The sequence below is a fragment of the Anolis carolinensis genome, chromosome 6 (assembly GCF_035594765.1).
Source record: "Anolis carolinensis isolate JA03-04 chromosome 6, rAnoCar3.1.pri, whole genome shotgun sequence".
Taxonomy (NCBI): Eukaryota; Metazoa; Chordata; class Lepidosauria; order Squamata; family Dactyloidae; genus Anolis; species Anolis carolinensis.
Genome location: NC_085846.1, coordinates 26,518,557 through 26,535,082, shown reverse-complemented (window position 1 = coordinate 26,535,082; position 16,526 = coordinate 26,518,557). Strand labels below are relative to the sequence as shown.

The following is a 16,526-nucleotide window of genomic DNA, read 5'->3' as shown; positions in this document are numbered from 1 at the left end:
GCATAAGCACAAAAATTAAAAATAAATAAAAGGACAACCATATTCTACCGATTGATACACACACATATACCTATCCTCCATATATTTTGAGGAAGCAAGTTGCATTTAAATCCACAGGGCTCGCTTCTCCTTAGCATCAGAATGAGAGACAAAGGGCCCTCCCTCGCAACCATATAACCCAGAATATCAAGGAAAATCCCACTGCTTTGAACTGGATTATCTGAGTCCGCACGGCCATATGTTCCAGTTCAAAGCAGAAACTGTGCGATTTTATTCAGCTGTGTGGAAGGGGCCCCAGAATAGCAAGGCAAAAAACCCCACAATATCTGCTTTGGACTGGAATATATGGCAGTGTGGACTCAGATATCCCTGTCCAAAGCAGATATTGTGGGATTTACTGCCTTGATATTCTGGGTTATGTGGTTGTGTGGAAGGGCCCATGGGCCCCTTCTACATTGCCATATAATCCAGAATATCAAGGCAAATAATCCACATTATCTACTTTGAACTGGATTATATAAATCTACCCTGCAGTTCAAATCATATAATTGGGATTTTATATGGCAGTATAGAAGGGGTCTTAGGTTCCTCCTATACTGCTCTATATCTCAGGATCTGATCCCAGATTATCTCCTTATCACAGATTATCTGGCAACTCATATATTCTCATATAGACGCATATATTCCAGTTCAAAGTAAACAATCTGGGATCAGTTCCTGGGATATAGGGCAGTGTAGAAGGGGCCTTAGATGCGTACCAGATACCTTTCTAAACCCTTTTGCTAAACTAGAATTTTCAGGAGCATTTTATTTTGAATCAGGGTACTTTTCCCAATTTTCTTGAAGATGAAACACATAAAACTCAGTGGAATTTAATTCAGATACAAAATATAGTAACAGTTCTTTCAAATTTGTCCTGCTCCCAGTTTCCTCCCAAATCATATTGAAAAATCGAAAGTTTAAACAAAGACCTCGCCACAAGAAATTATTGGTGCTTAAGAGCACTAGAAACGGAACCGATAGGCACAGTCATGATAGTAATACAACACTGGCCAACACACATTTTGGTGCCTCAAATGTGAGCCCTGTTTCTGGGTATATTTTACTTGCTGATTCAAAAAATACACAGAAAATATGCCATATACCAGTCACCATCTGGTATATGGCTATGTACTATAGAAAATAATGATAATTATATCTAAGAAATTAGAGCTGATGCTGTCTTTCAAATGCAATTTTCTGAATCAGCACCCCAAATTACTCCAGAAACAGGCCTAAACACAAAGACACTAAGACTTTTTCTTGGGTTGGGCTGTGCAATATTTTATCAGGCCTTGGGGTAGTTGTTCCCTGCCCAGCATTGCATAATATATTTTAACCACCCCCACCCCCCAATCCACCCACAAAACACAAAATGGATGGAAGAACAGTCTTTAAGGATTTGCATAAATTTCACATAAATTTCAGAGGAAGGTGCAGTCCAAAACTATATACACAAAAGCACAACATTAAAGTACAATAATGGGCAGTATCCACTGTAATGTATGAAAGAGGCCTGTCCACCTTTATTCCACAGTAAGAGCCTCTAATTTGAAATGGATTTACCATTCCAGGCCTACATTAACATTCCATATATTGCATACAAACAAAGCAAGTAAGACTTCGAACTTCAGAGAGTGAAAGTTCGGCTCAGTTTCATTGTTATAGTGAATGGGAGGGAACCTAGAAATCTCCATCCTATGCATGTTTACTTGGAATTAAGGCCCACAAAAATGAGTGATATTTACACTGAGTTCAGACTTCAGCCTAAAGATGGTCTTTCCTTCTCAAACTAGACAAACCTCTCCCATCTTTCAGGTTCTTTGAAGGCACTTATCATGAGGTTTTTGGTAGGATGAAGATTTATTTGAATGCCATCGATTGCCATAAGATGGATTTTTAAAAAACCTTTCAGTCGCTGGTCAGCTCTCATATATATGCATGCAATTGTCAACCTACATTATAGATAATTCAAATATTGTAATGCAGATTATTATCTCTCCAGAATATTATTATCTCCAGAAGCAACTCTGGTTGCTCCTGACACGAAAAAAAAATCTCTCCTACGTACAAGTCTCCTAAAAGATAGGTTATGCTCTGTGACTGAATAATAATAGTATCTTTTCTATGTGTTGTCCAAGGCTTTCATAGCCGAAATCGCTGGGTTGCTGTGAGTTTTCGGGGCTGTATGGCCATGTTCCAGAAGGATTCTCTCTTGACGTTTTGCCTACATCTATGGCAGGCATCCTCAAAGGTTGTTAAGTCTGCTGGAAACTAAGCAAGTGGAAACTAATGCTTCTGGAACATGGCCACACAGCCCGGAAAACTCACAGCAACCGGCTAGTAGGATTCTTTCCACGCGACTAAGAGACAAAGGGAACCGAAAGCAATCCAAGCCTTGATGGTTGTTGAGAATTTATTCAAAACTCGGTTCGATTGCGTGTCTGTTTTTCTCTTCTGGTTTTTATTTTTCCCCTCTTCTCCCTTCCTCAAAGCAGTTCAGAGTTCTTGAACTTGGTACAAAGAAAGAGAGGACTATAAAGCGCAGAGCCCTGGCTACTAAGGCAGCGAAAGACACGAAGGAAACAAAACAGGCGGACAGAACAACAAAAGACACAGACAGACAAATAAAAACCGAAACAGGAAAAAAAAATCTCAATTGCACACGGTTTTCTTCCCCAAACCCCCTCCTTCCTTCCCTCCCCAACATGGTCGCAGCTACATTTTGCAAATCGGAGGAAGGGGGCACCCAATAACAACATAAAATAGTAATAATAATTATTATAATTATTTAAAAAAAATAAGCAGGGAAATTTGAATTGTACATATAGAATTGGGCAGGGTGGAGATGGGGAGGTCGCCCCCCGCCCCCCACAAAGGCCACTCTTTTGTCTTAGTTCGGTTCTCCCACCCCAGCTTGGCCTCCTCTTGCCCCCGTTGGGCCCCAGGGAGGCAGCCACGGTGCCTTCCTCGACCCCGCTCCCTCGGAATCGCCTTCCCGGCCTCCCTCTTCCTCAGGGAGTGTCGCTGGTGCTGTTGGCGGTGCTGTTGGCGCTGCCGCTTTTCCCCTTGGCCACCACTTTCTTCTCCTTCACCCGCCGGTTCTGGAACCAGATGGTGATCTGTCTCTCGCTGAGGTTGGTGGCGGCCGAGATCTTCCTCCGCTTGTCCTTGGTGATGAACTTGCTGCTGGAGTATTCCTTCTCCAGCTCCTTCAGCTGCCCTTTGCTGTAAGGGATGCGCTTCTTGCGCCCTCGGCGGAAGGTGCAGGCCTCGGCCGGGTGCTGCCCCACAGCCTCTGCCCCAAAGAGAAAGAAAGAAAGCAAGAGAGGATGAAGCCACCAGAGCAGCCGCCATCGCCCAGCACAGGCCCACCTCCACCTCCCCATTGTCTCCCTCCCTCGGGTGCAAAAAGGACGCGGGAAACTGGGGGAGAGACACAAGGGACTCTCCAGTCCCACCCCTTGGCTTTCAATGCACCCCAGACTAACCCACCACCATCCTGAATTCTCTTTTTCTCAGCCCTTCTCCTTTGCAAAGTCTCCAGATGGTTCTCCCTCTCCAGTTTCACTCGCTCTGTGTCACAAAATCTGTGTATTTTAAAACCTCCCCTTGGCCCAATTGTTATCCTTCTCTGGGCCCCTCCGTTTAACACCCTTACACACACCAGCCCAGTTTTTCTCCTCTCACTGTTGCATTCCTACCTCTTCATTTTCAAGATTCTTTCATACCCATTTTTCCTTCTCTGGGCCCCTCCTTTGAACTCCCTTTCATTTGCCTAGTTTTTCTGTTCTCTATAGATAATCCCCCCCCCCCCCCCAATTTCTGGGTCCCCCCATTAAACACACACACACACACACACACAGAATGTTTGTGCATTTTTCCTATCCTCTAATTTTCCTCTTTGTTTTCATGACTCTATAGATCATTTTCCTCCATTTCTGTGTTCATCCGTTAAACACACAGAGTTTTTGTGCATTTTTCCTCACCCCATAATTTTCCTTTTTTTTTTTTTTTTTTTGAGGACTCTATAGATCATTTCCCCCCCTCATTTCTGGGTCCCTCCGTTAAACACACACAAACACACAGAATTTTTGTGCATTTTTCCTATCCTCTAATTTTCCTCTTTGTTTTCGTGACTCTAGAGATCATTTCCCCCATTTCTGGATCTCTCCGTTAAACACACACACAGAGAGAATTTTTGTGCATTTTTCCTATCGCTTAATTTTTCTCTTTGTTTTCATGACTTTATAGCTCATCTCCCCCCCCCCCCCCCCCCCGCGCCCCGCATTTCTGGGTCCCTCCGTTAAACACACACACAGAGAGAGTTTTTGGTGCATTTTTTTTCTCCTAGCCCCTAATTTTCCTCTTGACTTTCAAATACTTAGATATCTTGCATATGACCAAATAAATAACTCTGTAGTTCTTCGTGGATTTCTTATTGCTTTCCCCATTCATTTAAAAAGAAATTTTAGTTTACACATTATTAGTACAATTATAGACATGTTTAATTATATATAGTTTTATTCTATTCAGTGCCATTTTTTGTCATCAGTGCGTGTATGGGGATGCACTGTAAACTGGTGAGAGGTAATTTGGAAATTAGCTCCACTCATCCTTAAAGACATGCCTTAACAGTGTTAGTAGGTTGTGCTTTACTATACTCGGAGATCTTCTTTTCCTTAATTCAAGAGTTCGGGACAGTGTTTCTGACTCTCAACATTTACTGAGACGAAAAAGTACCTTAAATTATATATAGCTGCTTCTGTGTAACAAATGCAACTGCTTTTGTTTTCATTGAGTTATGTTATCTATTGCTTCTATATGTGTGTTCGGCATGGAATTTTTGCCAATTTGATATGTTGTACACTGCTGAGTCCCTCCAGGGATGAGAAGAGCGGTATAGAGATGCAATTAATAAATAAATAAGACTCTACAGACCCATTTTCAGTCTCTTGGCCCCTTCTCTTCCTTACATTTTTCTCTTCTCTCACCCTCTCCCTCTGCCATTCCCCCTTCTTTATATCCTCTATTTCGGGCCTCTTTTGTCCACGAAATCTCACCAAAATGAATTGTGGGCGAAAGTAGGGCTGGACGGATCAGACTAATCGCCGTAGGAAGGCGATTAGACACAAAAAGGGAGAAACTTGAGGTTTCTATCTAACTGATCTGGTTGGGGGGGAAATCCTTTTCACAATCGTAGAAATGGCTTCGATGAGGGTAATTTCAAAACCTTTCCACCACCTTATTCCCCAATCAGGAAACACAAAGATGTGTTCATTCATGTTTAGGAAAGATGTATATGATACCTTAGTTTGGACTGAATTATCAATTTTACGCAGTCTAAAGTGATTTCCATGGCATTCACTTCCAAATAAATCCTATTGTTAGTCCCCAGCAGAGAAAAACAGCTCAATCCTTTAGATGTAGCCACGTGTTGACTTACCATTCCACAACTGGCTCAATGGGTCTACTTTAGTTGAAATTAACTGATGGGATCTCAATATTTGGAGGAGAAGGAGGGTATAGTATTGGGAAATTGGACCAAGCCATATATATGAGCAACCACCTCTTTCTTCACAAGCTTTTGTAATAATAATAATAATAATAATACAAAATAAATACCCTTTCTCAAAGAGAAATCATACTAAAATATATATAATTGATTAAAAAAACTAAGGGAAAAAACTAGATAAAATAGGGGACTGGATAAAGGTTGGTATGAAGAAGGAAATAACTATGGAAGAATTTAGGGAAACAAAATTATCATGTATACAACTAGAACAACGGTTCAAGAACAGGGTAAAAAATAATAGAAATGGAAATTAACTCACTCAATTTGAGCAAATAATACAAAATGAAAGAGATAGGGAAGAACATAAACTTAGAAAGGAATAACTAGTAAAATATATAAGATAATAGTTGAAATAAAGGAAGAAAGAACAAAGAACAACATCCTCAAAGAGATATGGGAAGAAGACTTAGGGATCAAAATAAGTGATATGGAGTGGTCACAATCATGGGAACAAAGGCATTTGAAAAACTTATCAGTACAAGAAAACGATTATAGATTGATATGGAAATGGTATCTAACATCAGTAAAAACAGCTAATTTAAATAAAAATACTGTTGGAGAGGATGCCAAGAAGTGGGAACATATATACATATGTGGTGGTAATGTAAACATGTAAGTAATTTTTAGGGAAAGGTATTCAGAGAGATAGAAGATATTATGGATATAAAGGTATTAAGAAGTCCTACTATTGCTTTGTTATCTTTATATAACAACAAACAGTTGCAAAAAGAGCAAAAGGATGCAATATCTAATTTACTAATGGTAGTAAGGTTGCTTATAGCAAGGGATTGGAAAAGGGAAATAAATATACAAATTGAAGAATTGTATAAGGAATTAAGGGTTTAAAAAGAAGGATGGAAAGTTACCTCCACAAAAAGAAATGAAATTTTGGACAGAAAATATAAAAAGAAGTGGCTCAAGGGAAAGGGGGGGCACAAAGGTGAACCATAGAAATGCATAGATAAGAGTACAGTTACAGTAGATATAATGAGATTAACAGGGAGAAAAGATTGAGTGTCTTGGATATTATATGTCTGCTGTATTGTAAATGTATTGCATTGTTTTAAGAAAATAAAAAGTAACAATAAAATATAAAAAATAAAAAAATAGGAATAAAGAAAATGACCAAGTATCTTGGCAATTCCTAGAAACCTGATTTATATTTCTAAATGAAACATGGCTAGGCTACTTGGTGTTGTAAAATACTGAAAATAAAATGCTTCTTCCTAGGACTGGATTAAAGTCTAGCAATGTAAATATTAATAAATAGGACACACACACACATATTTCTTCCAGTTTGTGAATATTTAAAAATAAAATGTCATGAAATGAAATGCAGATGAAGGAAAAACAACGCAGGACTATTATTTGCTTTTTTATTCCCAATTATGTTTTTTTTAACAAATATGTTGCTTTCATTTGAGGGATCTGTATGTATGCGCATGTGTGCTCATGTGCAAAATATTTTAATCCTGGTTATTTCTATTGCTCTTGAGATGTGGATAGCTGCAATAGTCTTTCAGCTCCTTCCCTTCCCATAAACCTTACTGCCATATTTTTTGACATACATAACAAATTAATATTGATTTGAAAACCCATTTAGTCCAGGAATCTAGTTGCATTTTCTATAGGCAGAGAGAATGAAGCAGAAGACTGCATGGTAATTCTTTTCAATCCTCAGATGAATATTCTGAAGCAAGATAAAGCATTGTATAGTTTAGGAAATAAAGTCTAAATCCAGGTGCTAGTTTCAATTAGACTAAATTAGTTTTTGAATGGCAAATAAATATGTATAAATCTGCCTGATTCAACTCATCCTCTCTAGTTTTTGTTATCATTATACAGTAGAGTCTTACTTATCCAACACTCGCTTAGCCAACATTCTGGATTATCCAATGCATTTTTGTAGTCAATGTTTTCAATACATCCTGATATTTTGGTGCTAAATTCGTAAATACAGTAATTACTACATAGCATTGTTGTGTATTGAACTACTTTTTCTGTCAAATTTGTTATTAAACATGTTGTTTTGGTGCTTAATTTGTAAAATCATAACCTAATTTGATGTTTAAAAGGCTTTTCCTTAATGCCTCCTTATTATCCAACATATTTGCTTATCCAACATTCTGCCGGCCTGTTTATGTTGGATAAGTGAGACTCTACTGTACTTGAAAATTTCTCCCAAATCCAGTAATCAATATGGCTTACTTTAAAAAAAGAACATATTTTTAAAATACAAAAGAGGAACATTAAAATGGAATTAAAATCTCAAAACTAGATATGATTTTTACAAATCTGTTCTAGCCAAAGGTCATTTAGAGCCAATTATACTTTTGTGTTGTCAATCTTGGTTAGTATTTAATGGTCTTGCAGATTCAAAGCCTGGCTGCTTCCTGCCTGAGGAAATCCTTTGTTGGGAGGTGTTAGCTGGCCCTGATTGTTTCATCAAGGTGATCAATTGCAACATCCACACTTGCCTCAAACACTTGCCTTTCTCCCAAACTGGACTTTCAACAAATATACACATCCCAATTTCCTAGTTTCCAACAATCATACTTCTGAGGATTCCTGCCATGGATGTGGGTGAAATGGAAAACTCCCAGCAACCCAATTATATTTTTATTTAATTGAAAGTGATACAATGACTACTCCAAGAAGTAGAAAACTAGACCCAGATTTAGAGTGCATCTACATTGTAGATTTATGCAGCTTGACACCGCTTTACTTGCATTCGCTCAGTGCAATGGAATTATATGAGTTGCCATTTTACATGGTCTGCAAAAGAGTGCTGGTGCGTGACCAAATTAAAACCCCAAGAGCAGTTAAAGTGGTGTCAAACTGCATTAATTCTATAATATAGTCACAATGTTATTTGACTAGGCCCAGTCAAATCAGTGGTTAGCTACGGGTAACATAACTGCCATTGATTTTAATGGGCCTACTCCAAGAATGACTAAACCTAAATTCAGATAATTATTTTTTTTAAATGTTTAGCTGCTGCTGCTTGAAGATCTTAGATATGTCTTTATTGAAGTTACTGTTTAAATATCCTTACTGGATTTCTGATACTGAAGGTTTTGGCTTGTGCTTCCTGTCTATTTGGAGATATGCTTTCCTGCTGGGATGGCAATAAATAACAGTGGATGCTACTCGTGGATCTTACAGCATTAAATATTACTTAAATATTCATACTGAATATTTATACTCCTTGGCAACTATACCGCCACAACCATACTGTGCTTTGGGGATGGGAAGCATACACATTAGGGCTGTGCAAATTATTATTGTTATCTGGAGGATTCAGTCTGAAGAGTGATGAATTCATTTAATTGCCCGCTGCAATTGTGAAGCCTGTGATACATAACAGTGTCACAGCACGATGGCAAGTCACTTGCATAGTCAAAGTGGAACTAGAGGGTAAATGTCTAGAATTGTCAGAATGCAGCAGAATAAGCAGAAGGATCAGCTCCACCTCATGGTACAGCATCTACACTGTAGAATTAATTCAGTTCCACACTACTTTAAAAGCCATGACCCAATGTGAGTTGTAGTTTTACAAAGTCTTGAGCCTTCTCCATCAGAGTGCTGTTGCCTTACCAAACTACAAATCCCAGGATCTCAAAGTATTGAATTAAACTGCATTAATTCTACAGTAAAGATGCAGCCATAGTTACCTAACTGCACCACTAAAGCAAAACCATTGAAATATCTGCACAAGACCATTTTAAATGTGAGCTGGTCCCATGCATTTCAACTGGGCTTGTGAAAGGAAGTTTCCTGCTATTCATTTATTTTTTGATGTTGTGCTGGAAGCTAAAATACGAAATCAGAATCACGAATAATTTAAGTATATGAACCTTTGTCACAATCAGTTTTGGAAAAATTAAAACCCTACTTATATTCATCAGAAGCTAAAACTATGATACACACTGTTGGCTCTAGAAATGTGCAGCACGTTGACTTTGGATCCACAGCCTTGCAGTGTACTTATTAATAATAGGATTGAATATTACGTAGTGTTATTACCACAACTGCACACATACAAACGTATATATTTATACAGTTGGCCTTCTGTATCCATAGATGTCATTCATCCATGGCTTTAAAATATATATTTAAAAACACATTCCAACTTGAGATTCAATGGATTCAGGTATCCACAGTAGACCTGGAACAAAACCCCAGTAGATAACAAGGACCCACTCTCCAAACTCATATGCAAGTACATGTACATGTGTTTTTTATTCTTATTTTTCTGATTCTGCCTTCTTCTCTTACAGCATATTTGTCTTTATAATTACTGTGTCATATCAACATTTTTGTAGCCAAAAAGCTTGTGTAACCAAAAAAAAGCTTTATAAATAAATAAACAAACTTGGTGTTCTATTTTAACTGGCTATGTTATCAATAATAAATCACCACAGAGGGATCACAATGTTGGACTGAACTGAATCAACATGACTTTTCAATTTCAATACTGGCTGGTATATATAGACCTCAGTCATTGCCACTACTGGAACAAAGCTAAAACTATATAGTGATTAGAAATGTGTGTGAATTGACATGCAAAGAGAGATTTCTGTTTTAAAGTTCGATTTTGTGCAAAACTTCATGGACCTCAAAGAAAGAAAGCAGAGACCAAATGATTATATTTTTGTGTTGTCGAAGCCGGAATCACTGGGTTGCTGTGAGTTTTCCGGGCTGTATGGCCATATTCCAGAAGCATTAACTCCTGACGTTTCACCCACATCTATGGCAGGCATCCTTGGAGGTTGTGAGGTCTGTTGGAAACTAGGCAAGTGGGGTTTATATATCTGTAGAATGTCCAGGGTGAAGAACTCTTGTCTGCTTGAGGCAAGTGTGAATGTTGCAATTGGCCACCATCATTGAATGGCCCCCAGGCAGGAAGCAGCCAGACTTTGAAGCTGAAAAGCCATTAAATGTTAATCGAGGTGGCCAATTCTCACAAACTCTTTGGTTACTGCTGCATCTTTATAGGCCAGATGGGGACTTCCTGACAATATAATACAATAATAATAATAAATTAAATAACAATTTCCTGCCTTTTTATGACACCAGAACCACCTCTGAGTGTTGACAATTCCTGAGTCCAGGATCTAAATCCCTGTTCAGCCATGGAAAACCACTGGTCGACCTTGAGTAAATCACACTTTCTCAGCCTCAGAGGAAGGTAAAGGCAAAGGCAAACCCTTTTGAACAAATATTGCCAAGGAAAATCCATTAGAGGTTTCTCTTAGGTTCAGAAATCAGAAATGACTTCAAGGCTTACACGAAACATTTTTCTGGCTGATGCTGATGCTTCCCTCTGCCTAATGATAGGGCCAGCCCTGTGCAAAATCGTAACAAAGTTAAGAGTTTAACTGCTAAGACATTTCTTACCTGATCCTCCAATGACTACAACCAAGATTCTTCTTCAGAATGAGGGGAGAATTAACAAGGCATGACACATACACTGGAAAAGTTACTTTTTTGGATCCCAACTCCAAGAACATCCCTTCCATCCTAGCGAATAGCTATTCTGTCAAAAGGATTTCTGGGTGTTGTAGTCCATGAAAAGGAACTTTTTGTAGCTCTGGCTTGGACTGCACTCATCTCAGGAGTTCCCTGCCCTCTTGTGGTGAAATCTTTTGTCACATTCCTCATCCCAGTGGTCACTGGGGGGGGGGGGGGGTGTCACGCAAAGTATCATGGGACTGCAGGAGTTGAAAGGAGTGGCCAAGAGTAATCTAATCCACAAGACCTCCTTGAGGAAATCCATCCCCACCACAAATACTCTGCCACAAAACCTCTATGGATGTTATATTGAAGACAACAAGGACATCCACTTAGGCCTTTCAAAAAATCAATTGTTTGCAGATGTGATTCCCCCCTTCTTTATATGGGCACAAAAGCTCTCTCAGCACATTTTATTGTGGACTTTTAACTTATTGTGTGGTTCTTCCTAAGATTTAAGCTAGGTGTTTATTTTCTAGGTGCCACAAGTAGAGCAGAGGTTGTGAATCTAGAAGAATACATCCACAGGTAGTCTATACTGTGATAAGAACCAACTAAATAATCCCAAAGGCCTGCTTTTCTTGTTTTGCTTAGTGTTTGGCTATTCTTTGGTTCACAAGTTCTCCAGATGCAAGAAGACTGAGCTGCCCTTTTAAACTCACAGACTAGCAGGGAGGGAAACACTTGCCCTTCTTTAACCACTCAGGTTAGATTCCTTGCTTCTGAAATAAAGCCTGCATTCTACTTATTTTGGCCCTATCTAGGCTGCCAGTTAAAATACAGATTATTTGCTTTGAACTGGATTATATGGCAGTGTAGACTCATATAATCCAAAGTAGATAATCTGTATGTTAGCTGGCAGTTGATATGGGGCCTTTGAAATGTTCCACTTATCTAGGAATATCTAGTTTTATCATTATCCACAAACAGATACCCGAAATTCCCTATTCTTTGCATTTGAAACCAATTTGATGGTCCATAATAATAATAATAATAAAAATAAAAATCTTGAAGAAAATGACCCCTGTTTCCTATGGATTTCACTGTATCAGCCAATATTTATTACAATATTTATTATTTATTACATTATTGATTGTGTATTACAAACAAAGCCGCTGGGATTGTGCACAAGAGGGGTGTATGTGTATAGGAAATTGAATGAAAATTCTGTTTTAAAATTTGTAGCTCTACACCTGTCTAGAAATATCTCTAGCTGCTTTTAGGAGATTGGAGGAATTTCAGATGTGAAAATATGTGGTAATACGACAGATATTTGGGTTTGACTCCTCCTGCCCCAGGTTTCTATCCAGCGACAGAGAAACCATCAGCCGAGGGTGCTCTAAACTGGGAAAAGCAGTCTTCATATGCTCAGGGTCTTTCTTATTGCCCTACCTATGTGTTCGTGAATGCTACATCTTCCCCAGTGTTGGAGGATTGGGTCCAGCTCCTATTAAACTCCGACTATTCTCAGCAATAGATCACAGCTACAAGCCAGAGACCCAGGGTGTTTTCTGTGCACCTTGACTTGTTGTTTCCTTGTTTTCAATGCGCTAAGTCACACTTTTAAAGGAAGTGGGGATGGAGATGAAGGAGGAAAGGGCCGGCGTTTTCGGTGGTGGAGTTACTGTTTACACTGCCGCCCACTCCAGTTTGCCCCTGCTTGTTTAACCCCACACTGCACATAATTTGTAATAATAATAATCCGGGAGGAACAGAAGGCGCCTCACATGACATTCAGATCAGTCACAAAAACCCCTCTGTTGTGTGTGATATCTAATATAGAAAATTCTGCAGCCTGATCACTTTCCGATCTGAATTCCTCGCTTCAGCACCAAAATCTCCATGTGCATCTCCATGTGTTGCGTTAGGGGAAACTTCACGCACAAACACACACACATCCCTTCAGAATAAACAGACCCGCATAGGCTGGACCTACGCTGCCCTATAATACTGTTTGGACTGCATTATGCGATCAGTGTAGTAGACCCATACAATGTAGTATGTATTCTATGGCAGTGTAGATCCAGCCAGAGAGAGGACAGAAATCAGGAAAATCTAAATGTGGACACGCATAGGGCAATCTTATGAACGCCATAAGATTTTTCTTAGCCAATGACCACTGTGAGCTGGTTTTGACCATTCCTCCCTTTGAAATACAGAGATTCCTTGGTAGTTTTTCCTCCAACCAGGGCTGATCCTGCTTGGCTTTGAGGAGCAGGTGATATCTGGTCATTTTAGAATATTTTGCCTTTTGCTGAAAATTATTTTAACATCTCAGTGTTTCAAAGGGTGCAGTTGAACCTTTGCCGATCAGGAAATATCATTGCAAACTGCCACACCGAAAAGATCAGACAGGATCTGGTGTTTGGGAGGGGGGGTATTTTTAGGCCACGATCCCCTTCCACAGATACACAAAAGACCCCATTCACACTATCCATTTAATAACGTTTCAAACCAGTGTTGACGAAAGTGTTTTCATTGTGTGGCTGATTACATAGGAAATTCACCGTTTAAGGCCTGGATGGTGATTACACTAACCACAGATCACTAAGGCTGGATCTACACTGTCCTATAGCCCAGGGTTATCTCTTTAGGATCAGATCCTGGGATATAGGATAATGTAGATCCAGTCCGATGCTCTTTAAAGGAAATCAGCAGTTAGATGTCCAGCTCCTTTCCATTTTCCATCCCATTGAGGCTGGATCTACACTGCCCTATATCCCAGGATCTCATCCCAAAAACGTCGTTTTTGTGGCTGTCACAAACTATGTTGAATTTCTTGAGACTCCAGGAGATATTCATCTAAAAACTACCGGAGGTTTTGCAGTTTAATAAAGTCTTTCCATAGATTGAGCCAATTATGAAATGACAAATAACTCAAGTGCAAAAATCATGTGACATGTATTGTGATATGGCCTAGGGGCTAATCAATACAATTATTATTATTATTATTATTATTATTATTATTATTATTATTATTATTATTATTATTATTATTACTATCATAGGCCCCTTCACACAGCTGTATAAAATCCCATATTATCTGCTTTGAACTGGTTAATATGGCAGTGTGGACACAGATAACCCACTTCAAATATTGTGGGATTTTCTGCTTTGATATTCTGGGTTATATGGCTGTGTGGAAGGGCACTTACTTGAATAGCCTGGGACTCCAGGAGATATTCATTAAAAAAAAACTATAGCAAAAATGTGTCAGAAGTTTTTGCAGCTTAATAAAGTTTTCCCGTGTTTTCATGATAGAACCAATTATGAAATGACAAATCACCCAAGAGCAAAAATCATGTTACATAGGCCCCTTCCACACAGTTGAATAAAATCCCACATTATCTGCTTTGAACTGGGATATAGAGCAGTGTGGACTCAGATAACTCAGTTCCAAGCAGATATTGTGGACTATCTTGATATTCTGGGTTATATGATTGGGTATAAGGGCCCATAGCTTTATCTCCTTTGGACTGGATTATATTAAGTTACAGTTATGTTGTTAGACAATATAATGTGCCTTGTCTTGATGTATAGTGTCTTGTATACTTCTCTTTGGGCATTGAATGGTTGCCATACGTTTGGAAACTACCCTGAGTCTCTTGGGGTCTATAAATAAGATATTATTATTATTATTATTATTATTATTATTATTATTATTATTATTAGTGTCAGGAGAGACTTGAGAAACTACAAGCCGCTTCTGGTGTGAGAGAATTGACCGTCTGCAAGGACGTTACCCAGAGGACGACCGGATGTTTTTTATTATTATTATTATTATTATTATTATTATTATTATTATTATTAGTGTCAGGAGCGACTTGAAAAACTACAAGCCGCTTCTGGTGTGAGAGAATTGACCGTCTGCAAAGACGTTTCCCAGATGACGCCCGGATATTATTATTATTACTATTATTATTATTACTATTATTATTATTATTATTATTATTATTATTATTATTATTATTATTATTATTATATGAGACTGCACTGTCAGAAAATCTGTAGATCCGACCTTAGAGGAAAGAGAACAGGAAGGAGGCACTTAAGAGGTGCCTCCTAGGATCCTAGAGTTGGGAGGGACCCCCAAGGGCCATCCAGTCCAACCCCATTCTGCCAAACACAACCCAAGCCCTCCCAACAGATGGCCACCCAGCCTCTGCTTCCCCTATCCCTTTCTTTAGGCGAGTTACCTGCAAAAGCGGTTTTCCAAAAGTGCCCTGCGGCGGGGCTGGGCTCCTTGGCGCAGCACACGGGGCCACTCCACCCTCCGGCGGCCAGAGCCCAGGGTTCGTGGTAAGGGTCCACGGGCAAGAGCGCCTCGTGCCGGGCCTCCCCAGGGGCCCCTCCGCCGCCTCCCCCGAGGCTCTGCACCACGGAAACGTCCAGGTAGCTGGCCACGGGCTGGTAGGGGCCTCCGTAGCCCGGGTAGAAGGCGAACTCCGCCGGGCGCGTGGGGTAGTCCTCCGCCGCCGCCACGTTGCAGACCTCCAGGTACTTCTCCGGGTAGCCCGGCTGCGGGGGCATCATGGGCCCGGGCTTGAGGGCGCTGCGGGCCACGCGGTAGGAATAGTAGCCCCCTCCTCCTCCGCCCCCGCCGCCGCCTCCTCCTCCTCCGCCGGGGAAGCATCCATAGGAGAAGGGCGAGGCTGTGGCGGCAGAGGAGGCCGGGGGAGGCAAGCAGGGCTTGGCGGCGTCCAAAGGAGGGTAGCCTGGGCCAGGGAGAGGGGCCTCGCTCCGGTTGCTGCTGCTGCTCGCGCTCCCTCCTCCTCCTCCTCCTCCGGGCGCCGGGAAAGGCGGGAGCCCCTCCATGCTCTTCCGCGGCTCTTCTGCGAAGGGGTCCTCAGGGTCCATGCGGGAGAGTGCATGGGCCCCAACGGGAGGCGAGAGGAGCCCGGACTCCGGGAGGGGAGAGGCGGCGGGGATGGTTTTAAGCGGCGGGAGGGTCGCCCGGGAGACTCTCCGCCGTTGCCGCCGCCAAGGCCTCGCTGGCCCCGAGGGGAGCGCCCATTGGCTGAGAGCGGGAGGGAGGGAGGGGAGGAGGGGGAGCGGCGGGAGAGACGCTTTTATGGCAAAGGGGAGAGAAGGAGAAAAGGGGGGGGGGGAAGGCAGCCGTCACGTGACCCCGCCTCTCCTGGAAGAGTGTGCTTAGGATTTCTGAGCTTACTTTTTGGGGAGAGTGAGGAGAGACCCACAAGGGGAGGGGGGTGGAGGCAGGCCCGTAGCCAGGATTTTGATTGGCGCGGGGGGGGGGGGGCTGTCTGAGTGAGAGAGGATCTACCCTAGCAAACCTTTAGTATCATTATCCCAATACCCCCATGCATAGGGTATGGGATATTATTGAGCATGGTGATCAGATCAGGATATGAATAAACATAACAGTTTAAATAATAAA

At 40.9% G+C, this 16,526-nt stretch overlaps 1 protein-coding gene across 1 annotated transcript; it reads right to left on the bottom strand.

Moving 5' to 3' along the window:
- Positions 1–1,541: 1,541 nt before the first annotated feature.
- Positions 1,542–16,064, bottom strand: hoxb13 (homeobox B13). Its single transcript, XM_062957049.1, has 2 exons — positions 15,325–16,064; positions 1,542–3,337 (listed from the first exon to the last, which is right to left on the bottom strand). Exons 1-2 carry the CDS (start codon positions 15,983–15,985, stop codon positions 3,054–3,056), a joined length of 945 nt encoding a protein of 314 aa, XP_062813119.1. The 5' UTR covers positions 15,986–16,064; the 3' UTR covers positions 1,542–3,053.
- Between the last annotated feature and the right edge of the window lie 462 nt (positions 16,065–16,526).